Source organism: Budorcas taxicolor, chromosome 2, assembly GCF_023091745.1.
Source record: "Budorcas taxicolor isolate Tak-1 chromosome 2, Takin1.1, whole genome shotgun sequence".
NCBI lineage: Eukaryota > Metazoa > Chordata > Mammalia > Artiodactyla > Bovidae > Budorcas > Budorcas taxicolor.
Genome location: NC_068911.1, coordinates 152096787 through 152124143, shown reverse-complemented (window position 1 = coordinate 152124143; position 27357 = coordinate 152096787). Strand labels below are relative to the sequence as shown.

The 27357-nt window shown below is 50.7% G+C and overlaps 1 protein-coding gene and 1 pseudogene across 4 annotated transcripts; one reads left to right on the top strand and one right to left on the bottom strand.

The window, feature by feature from the left end:
• Positions 1 to 4557: 4557 nt before the first annotated feature.
• On the bottom strand, positions 4558 to 19327 carry STK11IP (serine/threonine kinase 11 interacting protein). Of its 4 annotated transcripts, XM_052661364.1 has the most exons (25): positions 19294 to 19327; positions 19039 to 19111; positions 16126 to 16331; positions 15844 to 15918; positions 15536 to 15631; positions 15044 to 15151; positions 14847 to 14918; positions 13683 to 13809; positions 13317 to 13420; positions 13106 to 13201; positions 12815 to 12856; positions 12487 to 12633; positions 12225 to 12309; positions 11371 to 11679; positions 11003 to 11208; positions 10582 to 10698; positions 10310 to 10484; positions 8478 to 8708; positions 8286 to 8389; positions 7274 to 7371; positions 6997 to 7175; positions 6710 to 6791; positions 6436 to 6506; positions 5685 to 5932; positions 4558 to 4984 (listed from the first exon to the last, which is right to left on the bottom strand). In XM_052661364.1, exons 2-25 carry the CDS (start codon positions 19097 to 19099, stop codon positions 4835 to 4837), a joined length of 3189 nt encoding a protein of 1062 aa, XP_052517324.1. In that variant the 5' UTR covers positions 19100 to 19111; positions 19294 to 19327; the 3' UTR covers positions 4558 to 4834. The 4 variants fall into 4 exon arrangements, 3 of the variants coding, with proteins under 3 accessions (XP_052517324.1, XP_052517306.1, XP_052517312.1); XM_052661346.1 differs by having other exon boundaries at positions 8328 to 8389; positions 19039 to 19294; XM_052661352.1 differs by lacking the exon at positions 13106 to 13201 and having other exon boundaries at positions 19039 to 19294.
• Positions 19098 to 27299, top strand: LOC128061065 (UBX domain-containing protein 2B-like; annotated as a pseudogene).
• Positions 27300 to 27357: the final 58 nt, after the last annotated feature.

The following is a 27357-nucleotide window of genomic DNA, read 5'->3' as shown; positions in this document are numbered from 1 at the left end:
TGACTCTTGAGTAGGTGGGTGCAAAGTACTGCACGCACCCAGAGATGGGCAAAGTAACCACACAGAACAGCAGCTGAGGTTCCAGCCACGGCTAACCAATCTGGACAGGGTCTTCTTAGAAGCCACTGCAGCGTCTTGGCAAAGGAGGACACCACCCTTCACTCCACGTGATGTGACCCGTCAGCAAAGACAATACCTCTCCCATTAAGAGGGAGAGGTTTTCAAGTTGACCTGCTCCCCTTCTTCCAAAGTCTTCACAATCAAAGTTTACATCACTCATTTTGGCCACTGATCCCCATCCCAGAGCTTCATAAAAATGTTTAATATAATTTTTGAATCATAAGAGAGTTCTAAAATATTTTTCAATAAAAAAGTTAAAAAAAAAAAAAACTCAATACCACTCCTCTCCTCCATCTATCTTGTCCCAGCTTCACCAACCTTTTATTTAATAAAATATTTAATGTGTGTGTGTGCTAAGTCACTTCAGTTGTGTCCAACTGTGTGTGACCCCGTGGACTGCAGCCTGCCAGGCTCCCCTGTCCATGGGATTCTCCAGGCAAGAATGCTGGAGTGAGCTACTGTGCCCTCCTCCAGGGGATCTGGACCCAGGGATCGAACCTGTGTCTCTTACGTCTAACCTGCCTTGGCAGGTGGATTCTTTACCATTAGTGCCACCTGGGAAGCCCCCAAATCCTCTATTTAATACAAATAGAAGCAAACATGAATGTCTGTTTCACCCTCTCTCACCTTGTTTCTACAGAAAATGTGACATAGTGTCACTACGTACAATTTCAGGGAGTGAATCCTTTCTCTCCACCACCTCAGGCCTCCTCTGCCGGCAAGCCCAAGGCCAAACAGGCAATCGATAAGCACTCATTGAAAGGGAAAGGCCAGGGTGAGTGGCCAAATCGATCTCTGGGGTCAGTTCAGGGTGTAGAAGTTAAGTCCTGCTGACTAACATCTGTGCATGCGTGACAGGTGGCAAAGCTGTGGTCCATCAGGAGTAATGTCCCGGCGCCTCCTCCAGGTGAGGTGCAGGGCTAAAGGTCAGACACTCCTAGGAATGTGATGGCCTCGGGGGACACCACCAGCACCTCTGTCCTCTAGCTCACCAGACAGCATCCACAGGACAAAGAGTGCAGAGGACTTGTTAAGTTGTTACAGAAAACAAAGACAAGCCCAGAGATTTTAAGCAGGAGGAAATGGATGAAGCTTTTCTTTCAGGTCCCCCAGCCTCACACCGCTTTCCAGGTCACCCTGAGATGACTGGAGATTATTCTACCCCATCTGGACCATGACCCAGAGGGGCTTCTGGGAATGTGCTTGTCCACGGACCCGGCCTCCCTGAAAGGCAGCTCTGGGCCAGCAGCTGGGGAAGGCCTTCGGCAGCACCAGCACGGACTCTTGTTTGCAGATGGTGCCAAATCACTAATGGGGAAAGGGGTGTGCTCACTGCCAAGAAAGTGGACTAATATTTTTGGGAAGTTTTAATTTGCATCAATTAAAAATTCAGGCCAGCTCTGAGCAAAACAGAAGTAGGTGAACTTATTTCCTGAACCTCTGCACTGTCTTCCCTGGGCCCCTCCAGCCTCTGCAGGCCTATCAGTGAGGGATCCTCCGCTGGCCAGCATTTCTCAACCGGCCAGTTCTCAGATTCACACGGTTTTACCCCCACTCTCCTGCCAGACCACACTAGGGCCCTGCAGGGAAGGGGAGAGAAACCATCTGGCTCCAAGAAACAGGAAAAACCCGTCTCTGGAGCCTCAGCACCAGCCTTCAGGTCTGGGTCATGTCTATACACTGAAGGCTCTTTTCTTGAGCTTATCAGCTCTGTATCTTTTGACCAAAGGAATATGAGAAACCCTTGGGAAGATTAGATGCTTTAAGTAATGCATGGAACGTAGTAAGGGCTCACTAAGCCATGGCATCTTGTTACAGGTGAGGATTGTTTAGGGGTGTTCCTCTGTAAATCTCCGAACCTTAAGTCCTGGCCCCACCACGCCCACTCTGCCGTCCTAGCCCAGAGAGCAGTTGTTTCATGGGAGTCATTTATGAGTACTGGAGAACCTCTCTTGCCCTGAGGTATGCTCTAATGGGCTCTGCGGTAGAACCTGTGTCCTTTTAACCCCTGCTGAGTGAAGGGATGAATGAACACATCCCATCAGTGGATTTATGAATGAGTATGTAATGCACTTGCTTCAAGAGACAGACAATGCTGACCCACACAGAGGTCAGGAAAGGCAGAGCTGCCAAGAGTGACCCTAACTACCCTAAATGCCTTCTCCCCGCTGGGGCCCAGCAGTTCTTCTCCCTCCTCAAAATCCAAGGATCTGGAGACAGGACCTTCAGCCATTCATGAGGGCCTGAGGCTGAGTGACCATCCCTGGCAATACTGATTCTTTCTCACACAGTTCCATTCTCTCAGGACCCAGAGTTTGCAGAGGGCTGGCTGGGGCAAGGATGGGTCCAGATCACAGAATTTGTCTGCTCCCTTCCCCAAGCCCTAGGAGCACCCGGGGGTGCTTTTTCCTCCATAACTCAACTTATCTTGGTAATGAGTCCCCACTTCTAACCAATAGGAAAGTTAGCCTAACATTCCAGTGAACTCAGTCCAGTGATTTAAACACAATCGGTTCGACTTAAACTTGGCCGCTTCCCCACATGGGGGCCAGGCCTATCCCGTCCTCCTGCAGTGGCCCCTGCGCACTCTCCAGCACCCTCTCAGCTGGCCTCTGGGCCCCACTACGGGCCCACAGGATCTTCTGGGCCAGCTTCCTTCTCCAGTCGAGGAATATCTGAGCAAGTGTCATCAGCCCTATTCTTTTTTCATTTTTATTGTATAGTTGATTTACAGTATTGCATTAGCTTCAGGTGTAAAGTGCATCAGTTATATACATATATATCTCCATTATTTTTCAGACTCTTTTCCCATATAGGCCATTACAGTTTGAGTTCCCTCTGCTATACAGTAGATCCTTATTATCTATTTTGTATATAGGAGTGTGTGTATCCATCTCAATCTTCCAATTTATCCCTCCCACTGCTTTCCCCCAGTCACTGAACATTTGTTTTCTACATCTGTGACTCTATTTCTGTTTTGGAAGTAAGCTCATTTGTCCCATTTTTTTAGATTCCATATAAAAGTAATATTATACAGTATTTATCTCTTACTTCACTATGACAATTTCTAGGTCCATCCATGTTGTTGCAAATATTGTTATTTCATCCTTTATATGGCTGAGTAATAGCCCATTGGATATATGTACCATATCTTCTTTACCCATTCCTCTGTTAAAGGACATTCACGCTGTTTTGCTGACAGCCCAGGTTTGAAGTCATATGAGCCTGGACCTGATCAGGTGTCCTCTACTTACTGACGGGATCATGGCCAGTCACTCACCTCCTCTCAGCCTCAGTTTCCTCACCTGTAACAAGATGCCACTGTCTCCCAGGACCTCTGCATGGAGCAGACTATCAGCATGGAACTCAGTGCCTGGCATGTACATGCTCCCGAAATGAAACCCATCTGTTAGTTCTCAAAACCACATAGGCACTCAGCCCGAGCCGGGCTCAGGAGTTCAAAGGGAGTCCCCAACACTCCCTTCTCAAGTTCTCTCACAGGACTCCTGTACACAAATATATGGGTACCACTACTCCCCTTGGGTTATTCTTGCATGCAGGAAACAGATCCCTACTCAGGCTGCCTCAAGTCACAGTAGAGGTGTATGCAGTGAAGACCCTTTCAGTGCCTCATATCTGGCTCAAATTAGCTAAAGCCAAAAAGAAACAAACAGGTCTCCTTTGGCTCACATAACCTAAAATTCCAGGGATATCTGCTTCGGGGCACAACTGGAGCCCAGGACTCCATGGACACCACCCATACTTGGCCTCATTCGCCCCACCTACCTCTCAGCTCTGACTCCCTCTCTCAACTCGGTTACCCGCCTTTCACAATCCGCAGCTGCAGGTTTATTCTCTCAGCAGCCCTCCTGGGGAAAACCTGCCTCTTTCTTGGTTGTTCTGGCAAAAAGCCAGGCCTGAGGCTTGGTAGGCCAAACCATGGGCATTCCTGAACCACTCACCATGGCTGTGGAGACACAGATAAAGCAGTGGGGTCAACCCACCCAGGCCCTGAGCTGAACGAAGCAGTGTGGGAACGAAGGCAGGGACGAAAACCCCCAGATGCCTGCCCGCCTGCCCTCCCTCCACAGCCCAGCTCTACACACCCGCTCCCCAGTCACACTCCTTTCCAGCTCGCACCACCAGTGGCCTGAGATGCTCGCTAGTCCCCAGCTGAAACTCGAGAGAGTGGGAACCTAACTGGCCCAGCTGTTGGTTGGGCAGGGATTTCCTCGCCAGGTCACATGACAGGAGCTGCTGGCTGAGGACGCGTGCCCGTGGGTAGGAGTCCAACTTGATCCCATCAGTGGCGCCAAAGCAGGGTTGGAAGATGGTTGGTGTCGCAGTTCAAATGAGGTTGCCTGGCTGGTCCATTATGGGAAAGCCACGGGCAGAGCAGTTTCTATAAGAAGTGGGGGGGGCAGCAGGCCTCACGAGTGACACAGCCAGATGCCCCTATGGCATCTGGAATGCAAACAGCTTTATTGATACCTGAGGAAAGCGCAGGAGAAACACTCCTTCTGACCACTCGGCCCATTCCCTGGGGCCAGGTCAACTAGAAGCCAGACTAGTCCTCTCACCCTGCCCGTGCGCCAGGGGTCATCCGGGGCCTTGTTGGCCAGTGCCCAGAGGTCAGACAAGTCAGCAGCCAGAGTCTGGAGAGAGGACATCTGTAGCCGTGGCTTCCACCAGGGGAGGGGCCAGCCCGGCAGCCTCACTGGTCAAGGTCCAGAGCCTCCTGGGTCACAGTTCGGAGTCCAATGGAAAACAGCTCCTCCCAGGGCTTCCGGATCCAGGCCAGCAGGGCCGTCAGCTGCTCTGGACACACAACTCGGAGTGCCCAGAAGCTCTCCAGCCGGGACACCTGGCATACAAGCAGCAGTGAGGTGAGACACACGAGGGCCGTGCCCAAGCATGGGGGCAGCGGAGCGGGTCTCAGAAGGACCCACTGCCCCTCTCGGTTCAAGGCCTCTTCTCGTCCCTAGGCCTGTCTCTCTCCAGAAAAGATCCTGACTCTGAGCTTTTAAAACAGAACCCAATTGGCACCGATGGATGACCCACCGAAAGAGCTTTCTCATTTACCACTTTGTGTCTTTAATCCTCCCTGCTTTTAGACTGTCAGTTCTGGGGTCCACTCCAAGGAGTCGCTGGGACTTAGTCCCTGGCTCTGTCATTTATGACCTGGGCCCACTGGTTAACACCCCCCGCCAGCCTCAGAGTCCTCAACTGTAAGTGAGCTAAAAACCATACTGCCTCCTCACATAGAGGCTGGCGCACAGGCCCAAAGAGACACAAACTCCAAGTGGCGCCTGCTTCATAGGGCCTCCGAGCTCACACAAGGCTGGGCTTCAAGTCCACAGTGTCCCCACTGCCCGTAACTGCCTCCTCGCTACTGTTCACACCCCGCGACGGCCTCCCAGGTCCCAGCACCCTGTTCTCTGCATCCCCTCATCATGACTGCCTGTGGTTAGGTTCCCTAGAGCCCAGATCCTAGTCTTCCTAGACCCACTTGCCGCACTGCCCCCCACCGCCGCCTCCCCACCCCTCTCTCGTTGGCTCCACACCTCGTCGTAGAAGACCAGCCGCAGGGCCTCCGGGGCCACGCGATACAGCAGCACAGAGCTCAAGCTGCTGAGGGGCTGCTGCTCCCTGACGCTCACTGAGGGGCCTGGCCCGGGGGGTGGGGCCTTCTCAGATGCTTCGCCAGATGCTGCTGGAGAAGGGGGCTCTGCCTGGGACCCTGCAGGGTCCTCATCTAACAGGTACAGGGTGGACAGAGTCAGCAACAGGGACACAGGGCAGGCAACGGGTCCTAGGGTATAAGAGACAGAGTGAGGCCCAGAGAAGAAAGCCGTGGAACAGCCCAGATCCCCGGGCTGGTGTCCCAGTGCTGCTTCGGAGAGGAGGAGTGACCACACTGAGGCGGCCACAGCACGGCCTGTGCCTCTGGGGCCACAGTCCTCCCTTCCCCAAACTCCAGGGATCTCTAGGCTCCAAAACCTCTGAGGCCAAGTCAGAGGGAACTTGCCCCACTCCCACCCCTACATCAGAAAGATGCACCCGCTCTTCCCTTCACCAAAAGGGTAGGACGGGGCAGACTGAGATGATCTGCTCCACTTCCCACAAAGCCTGGGCCCCGAAGCAAAGGTCCCTGAGCAATAAGACACCCCATGTCACACCCTGGACCCTCCAGAGAGGCCAGGACACTGAGACTGTTACTGGGTGGAAGTCCACAGCCCAGCACTGTGAATTACTACAAAGGCACGAAGAGGTGCCAGGGGGCTGGAGGGCTGGAAGGCCGGGGCCAAATCTTACCTTCAACCAGGAACGCTCGAAGGTAGAAGAACCCGGGAGGCTCCGAGGAAGAGTCTGTCTTCAGTAGTGGCCTGGGGAGAAGGCAGCAGGCCCAGGAAGGAGCAGTCAGCCACGGGACAGGAAGAGCCACAGTGGGGGTGGAGTGAGGAGAAGGCGGCAGGCCCAGGTCAGGAGGCTTGGGCTCTCAGGACTCCACCCAGGGCTTGTGAGGGGAGGGGCTGCACTCCACGAGCAGCCATCTGGGCCTAGCCTGGCCTCAGCCCCCTCAACTCACCAGAGCCTGTGCTTCGGGGTCACCTCCTCCTCCGTGGCGCTGAAATTGCTCCTCCGCGTGGGGGGCAGGGACTGTAAGACATCTGGACAGAGCCAGCCAGGGACAGGGAGCCCTCAACGACTCCGGCTCTTCCATCCCAACCTCTCCACACCTTCCCATCCTCCGCGCTGCGGAACTTCCAAGAGGGATGGGTCCTGTTACCGCCTGTCTTCACTGCGGGCGCCACACCCGGCGCTGCGGTCCACAGCCCCCCCACCCGGACTCCCTCTTCCCCTGCCCCTGCTCACCGGTGAGCTCCTCCAGGAAGGCCCGGCAGCGCTTGGCCTCTCGGGGCAGCAGGACACAGGGCCCCGCCCCGGCTGCCCACTCCAGCCGCAGGCTCTGTCCCGCCAGGCCCAGCTCTATGTGCCGCAGGTCCTGCAGGGGAATGGCCAGGGCCAGCTGCAGCCAGCTAGCCGGGGGCCCACTGTGGAGACGGAGAAGGCAGAGTAGCAGGAAAGAGTAACAGCAGAGTCAGAGCGTGGGGGCCCGGGCCCTTCCCTGGCAGCGGCCCCGCCCACTCACCAGATCTCCCCTGTCACCTTCAACACGTAGAACCTTTGGTCAGACACAACCACGAGACACAGAAATTCCCCGGGGTGGCCTGCCAACGCCAGCGGCACCTAAGGGGAAGAGGAGGTTGGCAAGAAACAGAGAGGGCTAGGGAGGCGGCCGGCAGACTGAGGGCCGAGCTGCTGGTGACACTGCTCACCCATCCGGCCTCTCCGTTGGCCTCGCTCTCTAGCCCACAGCCCCGCCTGCACTCGGACCCACATCAGGCTCTGAGCAGGTCTCCCTGACCGCCATCTCGCCCCCTCCAGCCCACCCTCTGAGAGGACTGCCGCCCCCAAATACAAAACCCACCGCCACTCCCCAGCTCCCCAGACTTCAGAGGCTCCACAGGCCTTGGGATCAAGTCCGAGCTACGGCAGCAGACACCAGATGATGCTTCCAGGCTCCTCTGACGACACCTGCCCTGCCCACACCCTGGCTGCGCCGCTCACAGTCACTTCTCCCCACCAGCTCCTCTCAGGCCTCAGAGCAGTTGCTGCCTCCTCTCCCTAGAACACTTTTTCTCCCTCCCGTCACTCATCCTGCAGGAAGGAGAGGCTTCCCAGGCCCGCACAGGCTGGATCAGATGCCTATCAAGGACCTGAGCCTGATTCTGGCACAGGCACACCTCGTTGTGGCTGCCTGTTCCTCATCCCAGGAGGGACGATGGAGAGCAAGACTGCGGACGCGAGGCCCTCGGTGTCCCGCAAGTGCTCACAGATCCAGAGAGGGATCTGTGGCAACAATGGCCAGAGGCTGCGCCCGACAGCCCACAGACACCAGCTACAGGGTGAGCAGCGTCCTCCCCGTGGGACAGGGGAGACTTCGAAGGCTCAAATACCAAGGAGCAGGTCCAGAGCCACAATGAGAGTCACTGCCGGCATTCAAACTGGAAGCCAGGCCTGGTGGCTCCAGAATGACTGCCCAGTTTGCTGTGCTGGAAACACGCAGGGGGGGCACAGGGCAGGGCCGGGCTGGCACAGACCTTGAGGCAACACTGGAACTCCTCCTGGGCATCAGTGAATACCTCGACGTCCAGGAAGAGCCGGAGTCGGTGGTCCACGGAGCGGAGGCCGCAGCACTCAGGGGCTGGGGGTGAGTGGTGGGCCGTCAGCCCGCCCGGGCCACCCCAGCACCCCTCCCCCAATACCACCTGTCCCTGTTCGCCTAGACTCACGTGGGCTGAGACTCCAACTGTGGTGGTCATGGGAGGCCAGGGCCTGGGATGGGGCACTGCCAGCCCCATTGCTGGGGTCACTGTGGCCACAAGGGTCATGGACAGCACTCAGGGACTGCGAGAGGGCCAGGGATTGCTCTTCTTGTCTCCGCTCCCCACTGGGGGTTCCCGAGGACACAGCCAGAAGAACCACGTGATCACTACCACAGTACGGACACACAGCAGATGATTCTGAAGGGCAGACGGACACAGCTCATCAACCACACACACACACAGATATACACACTCATAACATCCCTCCCCCCGACCCCACCCCACTGTGCTCACAATACTCCCTCCCCACTCTGGGACTCGCCTGGGCCCCTTCTCTAGCTTCACACGCTCCCCATGCTCCCACCCGACCTGATGCCCTCAGCAGGCCAAACTGCTGACCAATCACTCCCCATCCTAGTGACAGATGAGCAGGCCCACAAGCTCCTCAATATACCTGCCTTCTCATTTCAGGAGGCCCTTTCAGAGAGAGCCACATCCACCCAGGCCCTGCTGTGGGCCCCTTCCACAGCCCTGGGCTGGGCATGTACTTGAAGTCTGAGAGCCCAAAAACAACAGATAAGGGTCCAATTCCAGGTTCTCTGTGCTTGGTTCCCCATCTGTGAGACGGGGATGATGACAATCCTAGAGGGTTGTCAGGACAACTGAATGGAATTGGGTAAAGAAACCAGGACACAGATCAGCAGTGAGACAAGAAACACTCTTTGAGCAGCTATGACGTGCTGGAACATGTTAGACCCTTTGACAGCTGTATCGAAACTCTCCTGACCCTACTGTGCAAGTGAGGAAAGCAAAGATGGAGTCACTGATGCGCCCTGCCAAGGCCACGTAGCTGGGGTCAAGGCAGCAGCTACTGTGTGTGGAAGACCTTGGTTCTAGCCAGGCATGGTTCCTGGTGCTGTTCTGTCACACTGAAATCTCATGTCATGGGGCAAGTCCATCCTCTTCTTTGCTCAGACGAGGTGACTGAGGCTCAGATCAAGAGAGACCGGAGCACATAGGAATGTACAAGACTAACACCACCACCGAAGGGACGCCAGGACCACATGACCCTTGGAGTACAGACAGGGTCTGGGACAGGGCAGGGCTGTTTCTGTTATACACTGTACTGCTGGGCTTGCAGCTGCCCAGGCAAGTTCAGGCTGGAGAATGAATGAAGAGGGCTCAATTTCTGAATAAAATTTAAACCCCAGTTCCAGCTACTGCCAGGGGAAAAAAAAAAAACGTGATTAATAAAAATCAACCATTTCAGTGCAGGTGTCACCAAGAATATTTTTTTCCTCTTCAATGTCTTCAAAGACACGGCTTTTTGACTGGTCTGCAATGGAAAAATCTGTCATCTTAACAAAACAGGGTGTGAAGAAATGCCATGAAGTGTTACTCAAGTGACTCACAGGGTCGGTCAGGGAAAGACAACCTAAGCCCCCTCACACAGCATCCCACTACAGCTGCCAGACAGCCCAGCACTGCAGGGAGTGCTCGTATGTTTTACATGGCTTCTGAAACAGTAGCCCAAAAAAAGGAGGGAAATGCTCCAAGTTATGAAAAATAATGGGTACGTTTAAGCAGTTAGAGATTGTACTTCCTGACTTAAGAGACAAAGAGGATGTAGTGTATTTTTTTTTGCAGACAGACAGTTTTAATTTTTCCTCCAGGCTGAAAAGTTGGCCCCCCCGCTCCTTTCTTCCCTAGGGCTCCCCCTCCACACTCCCAGCTCAAAGCCATTTTCCCTGAAGCAGCAGGAGGCGCATGGACACTGAGGTCAAGGGCAGGGCTGGTACCTGTCTTTCGGAACAGCGGCCTCCAGCCTTCCTCACTGTCCAGCCCCAACCTGGCCTCCTCTGGCTTGAACTCACGGCCACAGCGCAGACACTGGAGTCTGTCCCCTGGCAGGGCCCCCACTTCCTCAAGCTGATGCTGGGAGGTGGCTGCTGGGGTCAGCACAGCTAGCAGCTCCTGAAACACGGTGACCGGACACAGCCGTGAGCAGGACCCGAGTCCTCAGGCTTCCAGCCTCCCCCAGCTGCCTGGGCCCTGCGCTAGGTTCCGTCACCTGGACAGCCGCCTGGGCATCCGGCTCCAGCACCACGTAGCGACGCAGCTGCCGGTCGGGGCAAATGTAGGAGAAGCGGAGAACAAGGATGGGGCCCTGGGGTCGTGGATCTGAGCCCTGCACAGGAAGAGGTGGTCAGCGGGATTAGGGTTATGCTGGGAGCATGACGGAAACAATAGCTCTGGACTCCGCAAAAATGCTTTTGCTGACAGCCACGCTGCAGCCCAGGAGCTCTGCCCCTCAGCCAAGCCCCCAAGCCGCCTGGGGCCTGCCTCTGCCCCCTTAGTGCCCCTCCCTGGCTCCAAGCGCAGTGACAGAGCATGGGAAACACCCGGCCCAGTGCCTGACCAGGTTGTCAAGAGTCAGTTCCAGAAAAAAAAGCCTAGCACCCCCTCTAGAAGCCCTGCTCCTTACCACTCACCTCAGGCACCTGCTCGCTCTGGGTCTGGGTCTCTGCCTCTATCTCAGCTGCCTCCAGACTCCGGAGCTCAAGCCGTTGCAGGGTTCGAGCTGCTTGTAGTTCCACCTCAAACAGGTGGCCTGTAGTGACCCAGAGAAAGCACTCCCTGCCCCGCACGCCCTCGGGCCCCTCCAGGGGACACACCAACATGGGCCGGCAGAGCTCCACTGAGAAGAGACAGAGAGTGGGACACCATGAGGAGGGAGAGGCAGCCAAGACTTGGCCCCCGCTATGGGGTGGCCGTCCATCCCCACACTTGGGCCTTCCTGACTTCTGGACACACAACCACCACCTGGCTCCGGGCTCCCTCGCGGCCAGCGAGTGCTCACCCTCCACTTCACTTTGCTCCTCTCCTCCCTCCTCTTCTCCCTGCTTCTCCAGCTCCTCTTCTCCCTGCTTCTGCAGCTCCTCTTCCTCCTGAGGCTCCGGCTCTGGCCAGACCTCCTCTGCCACTTCCTGTGGAGACTCCTTCTCAGGGGGTGGAGGGCTGGGCACAGGCCCTGGGCTCAGGGTGTCCGGGGACAGCGTGTTGAGGGCAGAGGCCTCCAGGTGATTCCGATACTGCAGCCAGTCGCAGCCAAACCGCTCCCGAAAGCTGCTCATGAGTTCCAGCTCCCGATGCTGCTGCACAAACCACCCTGGGCAGGTGCGGGAGCCCACGGCTTAGCAAGCCTGGCCCCACCACAACCCTCAGCCACCCCGTCTTCTGGGCGTGCTCCTCAGGGTGAGGTAGAAAGGGGGGTATGGTGGCAGGGGACGGCCAGTTCAGAGGGAACCCGAAGTCTGCCCTTTCAGCAGCAGGTGCTGAAGCGAGTTCTATGTGACACTGACGTCACATGCAACTCAGAAGCACAAAGTGCCTGCCGCTTAGAGAGATTCAAGAGACAGGGCAGCGCATTTAAGGTCCGGAAACGTCCTCTAGTTTAACCCAGCTTTTCCCAGACTGATGGGGCCACAGGATCCTCTCATTATCTGACCCGCTGACATCCAACAAAGATAACGTTCCCTGAAAAACCCTTTGGAAAGTGCTGCCCAGGAACAGTCTCTTCTCCTTTCCCTAGACTAAAACAGGAAGGACAACGAGGTCCCCGCAATGCTCCACTCCACCAAAAAGAGAAGTTCTCCCGACTAGGAGAGGAGTGCGTGGGACTGAGGCCTGGGTGCTGGGGGTGGGCTGACTCACCAGCCGGGGAGGGGTCCAGTGTCCGGGGCTCCGGGTCGGTGTCACTGGGTTCCGAGATACTCGCCCGCCTCACGCGGACTCGGCTCTGAGGTTGGGAGAGGGACCCCAGGTTCTATGAAAGCCAGTGGCCTCCCACCCAACCCACCCGGAACACCCACCTACAGGCAAAGACATGCCCTGACCACTCCCAGGACCTCTGTAGCCCAGAGCCCCCATAAACACACCCCGGCCCAGGCATGAGGCAGCCTAGGACCCCATTTACCTTCACCTTGCGGAGCTGGGGCTGGGCCACAACACCCCCTGACGAGGGGCTGTCACTCAAGTCAGGGCCACCAGAAGTTTCGATTGTACTCCCCACTGGCCAAGGCGGAGGTGGTACCAAGGTGCTGAGCCCAGAGGACGTGGAGGTCTGGTATGAGAGAACAGGAAGGAGACAGAGGTTGGAGCCAGGGCGTACCCCTCTTCCGCCCACGCTCACCAACGGGGGCCTACCTTCCAGCTGATCGGACAGACCCTTCCTGGACACCCCTCTGTTTCCCTCGGCTAGCACCCTCCCTTCACCTCCGCCCCGTCACTCCCGCCACACAAACCTGTAAATCAGTCAGTGACAACGCCTTTCCATCGAGAAGGAACTGAGCAGAGATAAAAGGGGAGGGCAGAGTTGGTGGGAGCACACACTCTGGGGAGCCCCTAGCCAGGGTTGGGAGCCCTCCTCGTCCTGTAAGGACCAGCAGCTTCAGTGAGGGGAAAAGGCGTAATAAGGCAGCAGTGTGAGGCCTCAGTCCCTCACCAAGGGATGTGGGGAAAGGCAAGAGCATGCAGGGGTGAGGGAGGCCTAGGCAAGAAAGGGAACGCAGAGCGGACGTGGGCAGACCACTCACCCCAGCAGCAGTATCCCTGGCACGGGGCGACAAGTACCGGGCGGTGGCCACTCGGTGCTCAGGGTGGAACCACAAAGGGTTCCCCTCCAGGTAGAGCTGGGCACAAGAAGAGGAGACAGAGGTGGGCCTGGGGCCTCCTTATATGAGGAAGGGGGCTGACCCACTCAGCATGCGGGGAGGCGGGGCACGAAGCCGGCTCCCCAGTCCTCACCTTGCGCAGCTCCGTCAGCAGCCACAGTGGCGCCAGCTCCCTGTGTCTCTCCAGCAGGTTGTAGGCCACATCCAGGTGCCGCAGGTTCCGCAGCTGTTCCAGGCCTGGGGCAGAGATGAGAGGGGAGGTGTGAGCAAGGCTGTGGGTGAGCAAGGGTGGAGGGGCGTGGGGTGGAGTGGAGTGGAGTGGAGGGGGCGTGCCGGGGGAAGGCACGGCAGAAAGGCCAGCCTGGGCACCCCACATCTGTCTGAGGGCCGCAGGAGGCTCTGGTAGGCACACGCATCCCAGGCCACCCTGAGTCTCATACTGCCCCCATTCCCTTCCATGCTGGACTGCTCCCCCACCCCAGCACAGTCCCCCACTCACCATGCAGGCTCTGGAGCTCATTGCCCCGCAGAATCAGGGTTCCCAGAGCACCCCCCGAGGGTCCCATTTTCGGCACCAAACGCAGGTGGTTATAAGAGATGTCCAGGTGACAGAGCTCAGACAAATCCTGGGAGGGGATGGAGGGGGCAATAACGAAGAGTCTCTCCTTGACCACACTCTAGCCAGGCTTCTCTGAATCCTCTTCCTGACTAAGCCTCAAACTTGGCCTACAAAGACTACAGATTCTCAGCACAAATGATTTCACCTGTCCCTCTATCAACCCCCACATTAAGGCGAACAAATCTACCAGTTTCTCACAGCTCCAGAATGATCACCCCAGCCCCCTGACGTCACTGCCCAGGAAAACTCAAGGTGGCAGAAGGATTTAGTTTGCTTCAGACAACAGCAGAAAGATCGGGCCTGGCTCTCTGCCTCTGTGGGGCTTTGACAAGAGCCAATTAGCAAACCAGACAGGTCCACATGGACGAACACCCCTTCCTGTTTTTCGTACACATCCACTTTCCCAACTTCAGAGGAACCCAACTAGGGTTTGGTCAAAGAGAGAATCTGCCCAAGCCCCCACTGTCCCACTTCCCACTGCCTCATATTCCCTTGAAAACGCTCACCTCTGCACAAATCAAACTGGAGTTTAGTTCACACTGAAAAGCTTATGACGGATTAAAATAGTTTTACTACTAATTAAATATCACCAATGGTTTTTTGCCATTTTAACCAGAATCCAGCTTTATCTCTGACAGGGAGACATGGGAAAAAGGTTCTTCAAGTTCACCATGGAAGTCTTTACTGAGCTAGACCCTGAGCTAAGTAACATCAGATACTCTTCACAATCATTTTCATACTATAAAAGTAAGTACTCCTATGATATGTACTTTACAGATTAAAAAATTGAGAGATTAACTAATTTGTCCCACAGAGATTAGGAGTTGAGGTTTGAACACTGGTTTGTCTTATGCCAGAGTCTGTGCCTCCAAAGAGTACTGCCTCCCAGGATGCGACTCCATGGGGAGTAGGGGTGGGGAAGCAGGGGGGTGGCAGGTGGGAGGTAAGAGCAAGGTGGGAGCAAAAGGAGTCTGGAAGGGAAGGTCTCAGCAGAACAAGTGGAGGCCCAGGTGGCACCCACCCCGCCAGGCTGTTCATACTCACCATCAGGAAGCCCTTGCAGTCTTGGACTTGATTGTGGCTCAGGTTCAAGAAGCGAAGAGCTGACAAGAGACGCTTAGGGGGCATAGGGACAGGAAGCAGAAAATCAGATGTCCCCAGGCAGCCAACTGGCTCTCCATCCTAAGGGCCCATCCCTGTCATTCCCCAGTTTCCCAAAGCCCCTCCTGAGGCTCGCTCACCAGGGAGCTGTCTAAGGCAGTCAGGGAATTGTAGCTGAAGTCAGCAGACAGCAGAGCCAGCCAGGGCAGGGCAGAGCAGAAGTCACCGCCGCAGGCTGACAGCAGCTCCTGCACAGACAGGTGGGTGCTATTACCTCCACTCTCTGCCCCTTACCACGCCAAGGCCACGCTGTTACCTGGCCATGCATTCACGCTATATACCAGGCTCTGTCTGGAGATGCAGACTTAAAGAACGCCCAAGACCCCCTTCCTAAGGAATGTGAGCAGACAGAGCAGTGGGGGAGGCAGACGAGAGAACGTCAAACACAATATGCTCGGTGTGACTGTAAACTAGACGGGCACAGAGTGCTGTGGAACACAGCAGAGGGAGTGAAGACACTGTCCAGCAGGAGGCAGGAGGCAGGGCAGGCTGCAGAGAAGCGGGAACATCAGAGCTTGGTCCTCCATGTCCCTCAGGACAAGGCTGCCGGGCTTGCCCCTGACCTTCCTTACCTCTAATGCCTGGAGGCTCCTGCTGCAGATCAGGGTCTCCAGCTGGGAATAGATGCCACGGAGGCCACAGAGGCAGTGGAGGGGGACACCTCGGAGCTGGAACAAGCAAAGGGAGGAGGGGAATGATGACAAAGCCACCTATGGTTCAGGGCAGCCTTAAATGGAAGAGTAGGTGGTGCATCACTGCAGAGCAACAAGCCCACCTCGGTCTGCCTCCCACACCCCACCAAGAGGCCACCTCCCTGTCCCTGCCCCAAATGTCTGCTCAAGCCAGGTTTTGTGCACCAACATCCCCCAGTGCCCCATACCTCCAGCTGCCGAAGGGACTTGAAGGGAAAAATTTTGATGGGCCCTGAGAGGCCAAGACCTGGGACATGGACCAGCTAAAAAAAAAAAAAAACTACTCAGGTCACTGAGGCCCACCACACATCCCTTTCCTTGGCCTCCCTTCCCTAGCACTGCCAAGCACACCTCTCTCCTCACCTGGGTCTGGGCCCTGTAGATTTTGTGCACGCATGCCACACCCTCAGCCCCACCTCCACTCTTCTCTTGTGCTCTCAGTACCCCTAACCCCATCCCCATCCCAGAACCTTGAGTGAAAGCGTTTTCTGCAGCACGTCAAAGAGGAACTGAAGCTGGAGGATGATGGGCGAGTCAGCAGGGTGGGAGGGCAGAGCCACAAAGCCTGTCTGGCCAGGGCCCCATGGCCCCAGATGCAGCTCAAATACGTGGTTCAGGTGCTGCAATGTGGCAGTCAGCAGGGTCAGGGTGCTATGGCCAGACAGCACCACATCCCCTACAGGGAAAGGGGCAGACAAGAGGAGGACATAAGAAAAGGCTCTTTCCATTTATTCTAAGACTTACGACCCCAGGAAACAACCACTCCCATCCATAGACCCGATCGCATTCTCCACAACAGGATCAAACTTCACCACTCTTCCTCGCTCAAGTCTTCAGTGGCTCTCCGCTATCTTGCAAAACGTCCTAAGTTTTCCGCCTGATAGATTGCTTCACTACAAGACTCCAGCTTTTCTGAATTTCCCTTCGCCTTCTGCTCAAAGACCCTGGCATACTCACAGTGCTGGCAACAGCGCTGGTTCCCAGCTTCCTCATTTTCTGACACACCCCCTTCCACTCTGCCCAGCTCAAGACCCACCTTCTCCAGGAAGCTTTCTCAGCAAGCACCGCTGCAGAACTTTTCACCATAATTACTAACTTTATGTGAGAGCGAACAAGAAGTTTTATCTGTATTTCTTTGTCTCATTGTACAAGGAACATGTGCACTTACAGAAACTTTCAAACAACACTAAAATGCATGCCAAAAAAGTAACCACTCATTTAAGCACTAAGGTATTGCTACTGCTCTCCACATTAAAACTGCCTTCTCTCGTCCTTGAGGGCATCTTCTGGTATTCATTACTGCATCTAAAAAAATACAGCTACAAGGTCCTACTGTATAGAGCAGGGAGCTATATTCAATACCTTGGGATAAACCACAGTGGAAAAGAATAGAAAGTCTATGTGTGTATAACTGAGTCACTTTGCTATACAGCAGAGCTTGGCATAACACTGTAAATAAATTATACTTCAATAAAAATAAATAAACTACAAGGTAGGTACAGAGATTTTTAAGTTTCTTGGAAAAAAATAAGGATTGACTAGAACGATTTTGCAGAAATAATACAGAGAGATCCCCATACCCTTATATGTAACCACCAATGGTTTTATTTTATATGGAGTACAATAACAAAATCAGGAAATTAGCATTGTGGACAAGGTGTACATATAATTCTATGCCATTTTGTTACATGTAGGTTCCTGTAACTACTACCACAATCAAGATATAAAACTATTCCATCACTGCAACACTCTCCCTCCTGCTACACCTCTAGTCACTTGTGTGCCTGTGCACATGGACTCACACACACACACCCCATCAGCCCTAACCTCTGGAACGAAGTCAGATTCTTGCTAAATAAGTTATCAAATCCTACAACCTTGTATGAAGGATTTTCTATGTACCAGACAGTAAGGATAGATACAGACAAGGTTCAAGGACTCTCCCTACCCTGAAAGAGCCTCCCAGTCTAGAAGAGGAGATAAGACATGTGCACAGTTAATACTACAAGCCAGAAAGTAAAAATGCTATATGGATACCATCAACAGGAGTGCAGAGAGATGGAAAGGGAGCTAACATTGAATACTATGTGCCAGACATACGTTATTCCATTTAAACTTCACCAAAATCTCCTAAAAAGCACTGTTAATACCTTCTTACAAATACGGAAACTGGAGCACAGAAAAGTTAAGAATCTCAATTGAGATCATAAATCTGATAGGAAGTTGTTATTTCCATCTGTTCTCAAAGCCAACCAGAATTTCTACAACTAAGGCCAACCATTACTGAACAACTCCAATGGCTCCACTGTGCCTAGGCTTGGAAGAAAGAAACTATAATAATTACTACCAATTCTGAGTGCTTACTATTACGCAACCACTGTTCTAAATGCTTTATATGAATTGAAATTAATCCCCACAGCAATCTTTCAGTTAAGTACAATCAGTATCCCATTTTGCTGATGAGGAAGAACTAAGGCTCAGAAAACTTGAACAATTTGGTCATGTTTGAAAGAGCTGGGATTCCAACCCAGGGGCTTTTAATTATCCTATACTTCATGCTTTGCCACTGTCAACTACAAATTGGCATTTGCCATTGGCACTTGTCATCCACCTCTACAAGGATTAAATCATGTGCTACTGCAGCTGCTGATTCTCGACATCCCCTGAAAAGAGTTTATGGTGGAGAGTAGAAATGAGGAGCTCAGTGCTCTGGAACAACAACAACAAAAAAAAAAACCTAGCATCACAGGTCTTCAGATAGTTAGGTATTTTCAGGAGCCAATTTTATTATTAACCCAATTCTTGTATCTCTTCACATCTAGCACTCCTCATAAAAACACTAAAATCCTTCGTGGTGACAACTGCTCCTCAACACTAGCAGAAACGGTCTGCAAAAAAATATGTGCTTGATAGCATTTACTCTCCCTCCACCAAAATCACATATATACTGACCTTACTCCCTACCTCTTTGGAGCAGCTTCTCAGAGCCATCTGAGATGCTAGTTCATGGGCTATAGTCCTCATTTTGCCCAAATAACACTTTTTTTAAGTTAGCACCACAGATCAACGATTATGACTAGTCCTTGGTCTAGAAGGACTTACGGCCAAGTAACGAGCACTCCCCTCTATGAGTATCAGAGAACGCATGAAGAAAAGTGGCACCCAAAGTTTGACTTAGAAGGATGGCTAAGGTTTAGACAGTCAAAGACAAAGAGCGACAGAGCTAACAAACTCTGGGAGGAATAGAGAATTTAATTCTTTTGACACCCAAACCCTCGTGACCCTAAACAGCTGTAACCCCATGACGCCTAATGAGCCATGTCTCTAGAACGTAGGAAGTTGCCCCTCTCGCCCAGCCTCAGCCCAACCGGAAGTTCACTCACCGGACTCGCGCAGAAGCCCCGCGAGCCTCCACACCAGAGAGTCCCGCGGGGCGGTCGTCATGGCCACAGGACGCTGGGGGCGGAGCCAGAGAAAAGAGGAAGCGGAAGAGCTTCAGGTGGTAGCAGTGCCAAAACGCCAGGACGTCCGCGCAAACCGAAGCCTCGCGGAGAACAAAAAAAAGCAAACCAGAGGGCGAGAAAGAGCTCCTCTTTGGTTCCCTTTCAAAGAGCATAGGCCTGACCAGCCAGACTGACCTTCCTGTGTGATCCTCCCACCAGCTCTACCGCCGGGCGCCTATCAATAATAGACAGGAAGTCCCGCCCCGGAAGAGAGGCGCTCGGAAGGGACGGCCGAAAAGTAAGCCTTGCGCTGCCGGAAACCATGCCGTAAGTCGTGCGAACGTGTCGAATGGGGGCGGTGCCCGCTGGTTCGGGTGAAGGCGCTCCATTCGCGTCTCAGCTGCCTGAGCCCAGACTCGAATCCCAAGCTGGGCCTCCGCCGTCCCTGCCCCTCTGTGGGCCCCGCAAGGCCTGAGACAGCCACTGAGCTCGGCTGGGGCCGCTCTGGGTCAGTGAGGAAAATCTGACTCCTTGTTTGCAGACTGGGCGGGGAAGCAAAGTTGAGAGAAAAGGAGTTTTCTGTTACTGAGGAAAAGACTTATCCAAACACTCATCCGAACACTCCTTTTTCAGTTAAAGGAGAGCGTGTCCGCCATGGGAGGCAGTTTTTTCACATCTGTATGAAAGAGATGGCGGAGGCGCCATTTCTGGGGTCCCTTCGACCATTTTTCCTTCATCTTCATCCAGACTCGCTTTTCTTTTTCCTTCGTGAATATAATCCTCTCATATTAGCTTCGTAACGCTCCACGTGCACCACGTCCTTTATTTTTCCTTTGTTTTCGACTCCTAACACTTGAATTTAAAATTTATTGTTTCGAGTTTGAAAATGTGAAAGTAGATTCACAAAAGCCTATGTTACTTGGGAAGGTCATTCAGTTAGTAACCGATAGCTCCGAGACTGCCGGGTTCCCATTGCTGCTTTCACCTGGTCCTGGTCAAATACAGACGTCGACTACAGAATTAACGAGTAATACCTCTTAACAGAATTTCTTGTTTTTAGGGAGGGCTTTGTTTTTTTTTAATGTAATGCCCAATTTTCTGATTTATTTTTAAAATTAGTGGTAGGCCAGTTGAGAGTAGGAATAAGGTCATAGTCATTTTTATTCCGAGTTACAAAATTTGAAGGATCTTTTCTGAAGAGAAAATATTTGAAATGGCAACTTATGCCTCTAAAGCACACAACTTTGCGACTATGGCATACTATATGTGACTTGAACCCAGAGCCTAAAAGAAGTGAAACAGACTAAGAGGAAGCACATCATGAACAGCAAAGCAGTATACAAATATAAAGTAACAGTGGGACCTTAATATATTTTTGTTGATTATTAATCCCATAAAGGTGATGATTGTCAGTCCCCGTTTATCAAGGACCTGGAACTAGGGAGTGGCTGGAACTAGGGAGTGGGTTCTCCCATAGGGCTACTGCTAATTTTAACCTTTTCAGACAAGGAGAGACAGATTGTTTTGATGTTTCTGACATTGCAGTGCTTTGAAATCAATTTCAGGGGTGCCTCTCCAGCCCACAGAGTTTTTCACCATTCATATGGGTAGCCACCACCCTGCCCCCAAGTTCCCTAGCCCCCCACCCCACCCCCCACCAGATTTGTTTTGCATCCTCTTGAATGTAAAAGTGGGAGCAAAGAGCAGCAAAGAAAGCTTAACTGGAAGAAGAAAATAGCTCCTGAGAGAAGCAGCAACAAGAGACTAAGCAGCTTTTTTTTTCCCAGCCCTCTGTGAGGCCCATTCCCCTTTCTGCCCTTGCCTGGAGGGGAGGCCTTGGCCACCTTCCAATGAACTCTCCCCACCCCACCCGACTCCCTTTTTTCCCCTCTAAGTTAGAGTGTAAAGTGCTGCCATAAGGACCTGGACTAAGACAAAACCTTTGCAAAACTTAAAAGTCTTAAAGGGAAAAAAACTACCCTTTTACCATAACAGAAAAAAAAAGACGGCATACACCTATATTTTGAGAAATATGCAATATCTATATGAAGAAAACCAAAGAATTTTAAGGACATTAGAAATGACCTAAGTAATTGAAAAGATAACATGTTCTAATGAAAAGATTCAATATTATACTGATGTCAATTTAATTGGAACTCGACAAGTTGATTCTAAAATTCCTCTGGAAGACTAAACAAATGAGCACTGCCAAGAAACTTTGAGAAGAAAATAGAACAAGAGGCACTTAGAGGGGCCATGCCCTACCAGATAGCAGAGTGACCTATGAAGCCACAGTAACCAAAGCAGCATGATACTGACAAAGAGATAGACAAATATCAACAGAAACAACTAAGATTACATGGCAATTTTTTTTTTACTCTCTTTTTAGTCACTAAGTCATTACCAACTTGCCACCCCATGGACTGTAGCCTGCCAGGCTCCTCTGTCCATGGGATTCTCCAGGCATGAATCCTGGAGTGGGTTGCCATTTCCTCTCCAATTGACTTTAACGGTATAAAAAAGTGAATTGTTCCATAGTTTTGGAACAACTAGCTTTCCATCTGAAAAAAACTTAAGTTCCTAACCTTATATCACACAAATTAAATTCCAGGAGGATCAAAAAGCTAAACATTGTTTTAAAAATTAACTCTAAGGACTCTTTAAAGTTTTAAGTTCAAATTCACCTCTTAAAGATTATTGTCTTAATTTTAAAAACATGCAATGTCATTTCAAAAAAATTATTCTTAGAAAATAATATACAGGCCTTGCTACTGCATAATTGCATATTGTTCAGTTGATAAGTCATGTCTGACTCTTTGCACCCCCAAAAGCTGCAGCATACCAGGCTTCCCTGTACTTCATTACCTTCCTGAGTTTGCACTGAGTCAGTGATGCCTTCTAACCATCTCATCTTCTGTGGCCCCATTCTTTTGCTCTCAATCTTTCCCAGCATCAGGGACTTTTCCATATTATCATGAATGAAATTATGTTTCTCAAAGAAATGCTATGACATGCTCTTAATTTACAAACACCCTTCTGAGTTTTATGCCACAGGAATCACACTCCACCTAAAATCAGAAATGTGCATCAGGTTTCATCTCCATATTATTGTGTGAGGAGGAAAGTGAGCTATAAGCAGCTTTCACTGCTAGCTTCCCTGACACCTCAAGTTCCCTGGGGTAGCATCCGCAAAATGCTTGTTACTAAAGGGGTAAAGGAAGTTGTGCTGGTGACTAGCTTAGGCAGCAAGGAAGGAGAGAAGGAAGGAAAGGTATCTTCATACAAGAATGACAAAATCAGCCACCAGAGAATGTAAACCTCAGCATCCTGGTCCAGTGCTTGTTTGTTTCTGCAGCCTTGGAGCATGCAATCCCCTGGACTGTTGCCCATGGGGGAACAGAAGTAATAGTTCATCTTTAGGACGTGAGCCTCGTCGTCTCTGACCTGGACCTCACCACTCTGGTGCAACAGCCTCCTGCAGCAGATCAGATGACCGAAACCTAAGGATTCGTTCGTAATGAAAATTTCACACTTGAAATTGCATTGTGGGTAGAAAGGGTGAAATTGGATGCTTTCTTTTGTCAACTAGGTATCTTCGTGGAGTGGAAAGGCGAGGGTTGGGGGAATATGGAAGGGAATGAAGAGGTGCAAATATTAATCTCCAAAAGTAGATTTTGGTAAAAGAGTTTGTACTAGTTAGTCTGTGTGCCTGGCACCCACAGCCCCAGAATTCAGTGGTCAGAGGCAGTCTATGTTAGAACCACATATCATGTCTCTTGGCTCTGCTCCCAGACTGAGCCACAAAAGATTGGTCCAGAAACTGACCGAGTCACCACAATCAAACATATGGGACAAATCAGCAGTATTGGAGGAGATCTGGCTTGAGAACTCTGTGTTGGACCGCACCTAAGCAAGCCCATCCTGCCTGGTTACAGAAGAGACTGAATGTTAGGTGCACAGAGGGAAAGCTGGAAAGGCAGAAGCCAAGTTCAATGCAAAATCAGCAAAAGCCTGAGAATGAACAGCTGGCTGAGAAGCTGCAAAATAATGTTTCAGTGACCCAGCAGCAGCCATGCTCACCCAGCCCAGGAGGAATTGCAGTTCTGCACAAAGTACACTGAGGGATTCCCTGAGTGGCTTTATAGTAAACCTGAGGTCACCTGATAGTGCCTTTAATTATTTTCATTATCTATCCAGCAGCCCATGGAATCATCTGAAAAGAGGGCTAAGAAGGACTATAAAAAGATTGACCTTGGATTTTATTCAGAACACAAAAAGGAAAAGATGGTATGAGAACTACATTCACTGTTCAAGCTCATGGGAAAACAGCAAAAGCCTGATAGGAGATGAGAGTAGAGGCAGCTATGGAGAAGAGAAGAAAGCAGACAAAAAGTCACTGTTTCAGGCATAACCCATACAAGACCTGTTGACAAAGACAGGTACATATGTGACAAGTGTCTGCCATCTCAGTTCTGCCTACATGCAAGACTGGAGAGAGGAAAGAAATGGTACACAGCAAGGAAAGAAGCTGCAAATAGAATAGCAATAAAAACCTGCAAAGTGAAACAAAGACAAGTGAGATCAGAGAGCTTAGGGTCTCCAGGACCGAGGGAAGGGGAAAGGCAGAGCCTGCTTTGGAATCTCAGAGCTTTTGTAGAACCTCAAACTTAGAGTACTCTTTCATTCATTCAATCAGTATTTACTGAGCTCTGACTATGTGCCAGATTTTGTGCTGCATTGCGGGTAGATATAGATGACAACAGTGCGGCTCTTGTTCTCAAGAGCTGGCAGTGTCTTGGAAGACAGAATCCAGCAATCACATCTCAACATTGTATGTGCTTCCTATCATTTCTGTAATAAATGACACCAAACAGTTGCTTGAAGCAACACATGTTTATTAGCTTATAACTGTGAAGATCAGGAGTCCAAAATGGATCTCACTGGGCTAAAAATTAAAGTGTCCTCGGGGCTTTGTTACTTTCTGGAGGTTCCAGGGGAAAATCTGTTTTCTCATCTTTTCCAGTTGCCTGCATCCCTGGCGGGCAGCCCCCTTCCATCTTCGCAGCCAGCAATGACTGAGTCTTTTTCACATCACATCACTCTTGACACTGACCCTTCTGATTCCCTCTTCTCCATTTAAAAAGGATCATTGTGATTGCATTGGACTCACCTGGGTGCTCCAAAATAATCTTATTCTGTGGTCAGTTGATTTACAACTTCAGTGCCATCTACAATCTTTTAATTCTCCCTTGCCATATAATGTAACATTTTTAATTGAATAAATTTGACATATAACATTGTGTAAATTTATTAGTGTGTACATGTAACATTTGCCCAGATTCTGGGAATTAAGACATAGACTTCTTTGGGGAGGGGGGGGGGGCCATTATGTTGCCTATCACAGGCGTGATGCATGTTATAGTAGAGATAATGATATGGGAAATAGTGATATGGGAAACTGAATTCCTGCTGCAGTCTCTCCCTCTCATCCCAGATAGTTAGAAATAACAGAAAACGTATACAAATAGGTAAATAAATTCATAATCACCCTGGATAACAAGGAGGGCCCTTAGTGGGCCAGAAACCATGAGGAGTCCCTGAAAGAAGGATGGCAAATGGAAACTGGACAGACAAGAAGATCACAGTCCCAAATGTGCATAACAGTCGACTGCCGCAGGAGCTGAAAACAGCGGCAAGAGCATGCCATGCCCAGAGAGGGCAGATCCTGGGAGCTCCCGGCCTCAGGAGTCATCAACAGAGCACTGATTATTCAGCATGCTACAGCCTGTCAGCCACTCCACACATGCTCTCCCTTCTTGTCTCCTGGGGCCACGAAATTCCAGCAGGAGTATATGCCTTCAGGCAGGAGCAGTGGATGGATATAAGATCATCAGATGGAGAAAAAGGACAGTGTTCTTGGTGGCTGCTGACATAAAGGAGGAAAAGGGAGCACCTGATTGTGGAAGATGAGCTGCCAAAACATCCTCCTGCTGCTGCTGCTGCTAAGTCACTTCGGTCGTGTCCGACTCTGTGCGACCCCAGAGATGGCAGCCCACCAGGCTCCCCCATCCCTGGGATTCTCCAGGCAAGAACACTGGAGTGGGTTGCCATTTCCTTCTCCAATGCATGAAAGTGAAAAGTCAAAGTGAAGTCGCTCAGTCGTGCCCGACTCTTAGCGACCCCATGGACTGCAGCCTACCAGGCTCCTCCATCCATGGGATTCTCCAGGCAAGAGTACTGGAGTGGGGTGCCATTGCCTTCTCCCCAAACAATCCTACCTCTGAGTATATCCCCCTGCCCACGGTAACTGACAAGATGATGATGTATACCATGACATTATCTCATACCCCTTTTGCTAAAGAGTGTACAGTCATACAGGAATCTGAGGTAAAGGAGGAGCCTCCAACTAATCAACTAATAATTACCAAACATTGGGAGAAAGCATCTTAAAAGAGACAGCAGTGCATAGAGGAACTTTCATGCAGTGAAATAAATCATAGAGCAAAAACAGGAGTTTTAGAAGAATTATAACATTCTTGGGTGGAAAAAGATATCACTGACCTTTTCTTATCAACTGAAAAATTGAACATGATTATGAAGCAACAAAAATCCTCAAAAGAGTGATCAGAGTAAGCCCAGGTAAAGGATACGTGTGACCAGAAGAATTGAGCAAATAGGTGTTTTTTCAGCACATAGCTCAAACCAAATATACAAAGTATTTTATTTTTTTTTTAACTAAGATACCCAGAGGATTGATCGAACACTTTCAACATCAGCTAATAATAAGGCTCTGAAGGAGAAAATAGAAAGAATATGAAAACAAATTATACACAGAGGAACAAAATATCCTAGAAATGAAGAAAAAAAACCAAACACGAATCTTCAGTTTGAAAGGTCCCATCAAATGCCATTTAGGATCCCTTTTACAAATTAACATGAGATTTAGTGTGACACAATTTCAGATGCGTGGTAAGGAGGAAATCTTGAAAATTTCTGATGGGGGGAGGAAAATAAATGAAGTACAAAAGTATGAGAATCATATGAGCATTAAGTCTCATTGAAAACCAGGATACAAGAAGCAGAGAGAATTTTTCAAAATTCAGAGGAAAAAATCTTTGAGTCTAGAGTTATACCCACAGCCCAACTGTCACCATTCAAGTGCAAAAATAAAAAGAATTTTTCTGTTGCAAAGGACTCAGAAGGTTTATCACCTACAGACTTACTCTGAAGTAAATAATAAAAGAAGGTAGGTCAATACTAAGAAAAATGAGCCCAAGAAAAGGCAAAAAGCAATGGTCAGCAAAGACTTCAGTAAATTTATTCAAACTAAAGAACTTCCCAACCCAGGAATCAAACCAGGGTCTTCTGCATTGCAGGTGGATTCTTTACCAACTGAGCTGTCAGGGACGCCCTCTCAAACTAAAGAGTAGGACAAAATGGGGTGGGGGGAAGGGTGTGGGGAGAAACATTAAAAGGATAAGAAGCCAGGAGCTGGTGGCAGATGGTGAAGGCAGCACCTTGCCAAAGAGTAGGAAAGGAAGTCTTCAGAGCTGTGGCCCGCACAAGCACAGGATTTGCAGAATTTAATAAATGAAGATCTTGCCAGGAAACCTGAAAACAACCAAAGCGATGATTTATCAAGAAATAAATTAGCAGAACAGTATAAAGACAAAGTGAAATGCAAATCTTCCAAATCTGATAGACCTAAAGTTAGTCTTTAAGAGCCCACAGACTTTTCCCCACTACTGGGGAAAACATTCACTTAAGGAGCTGACGACCACGTCATTCCGTCACCACATCATTTCATCATTAAGGTTCTATTCAAGTGAACATGGATACAGGGGATTACATATAATTCAACTTCCTACTGCGAAAATTGTGAATAAGCTAAAGAGGCAAGGGAACATGGGACTGCCCCGCTGAGTGAAGCCTCAGGAGCTTTGGGTCATGAGAAATCTAAGTCATCTATAGGTGGAGGATAGAGATTGGGTCATTCTTTTGTAAGTGATCTGAATACATCAATGGAGAAAATCAGCATCCAGATGTTAGATTCTGCTTAAACTGTGAAGCAGCAGCTTCAATTTATTTGATGGAGAATTGAGTCCTTACAATGACCCAACAAATGTTCGATTTCTGAAGTCCGTTACGAGAAGGTAACTGTCTTTGCATGTATGCCTGAAATTCAGCAACTAATATTATAAATCCTTTAAACTGGCATTATTTTATTCATTTATTTTTAATTGACTGATAATTGCTTTA

Coding starts and splice junctions, on each gene's coding strand:
- STK11IP (XM_052661364.1), bottom strand. CDS start 19,099: ATGACGACCGCCCCGCGGGACTCTCTGGTGTGGAGGCTCGCGGGGCTT. Junction 13,421..13,682: donor TGAGCTCCAGAGCCTGCATG/GTGAGTGGGGGA, acceptor TCTCTGCCCCAG/GCCTGGAACAGCTGCGGAAC. Junction 10,699..11,002: donor AGAGCGAGCAGGTGCCTGAG/GTGAGTGGTAAG, acceptor CTTCCTGTGCAG/GGCTCAGATCCACGACCCCA.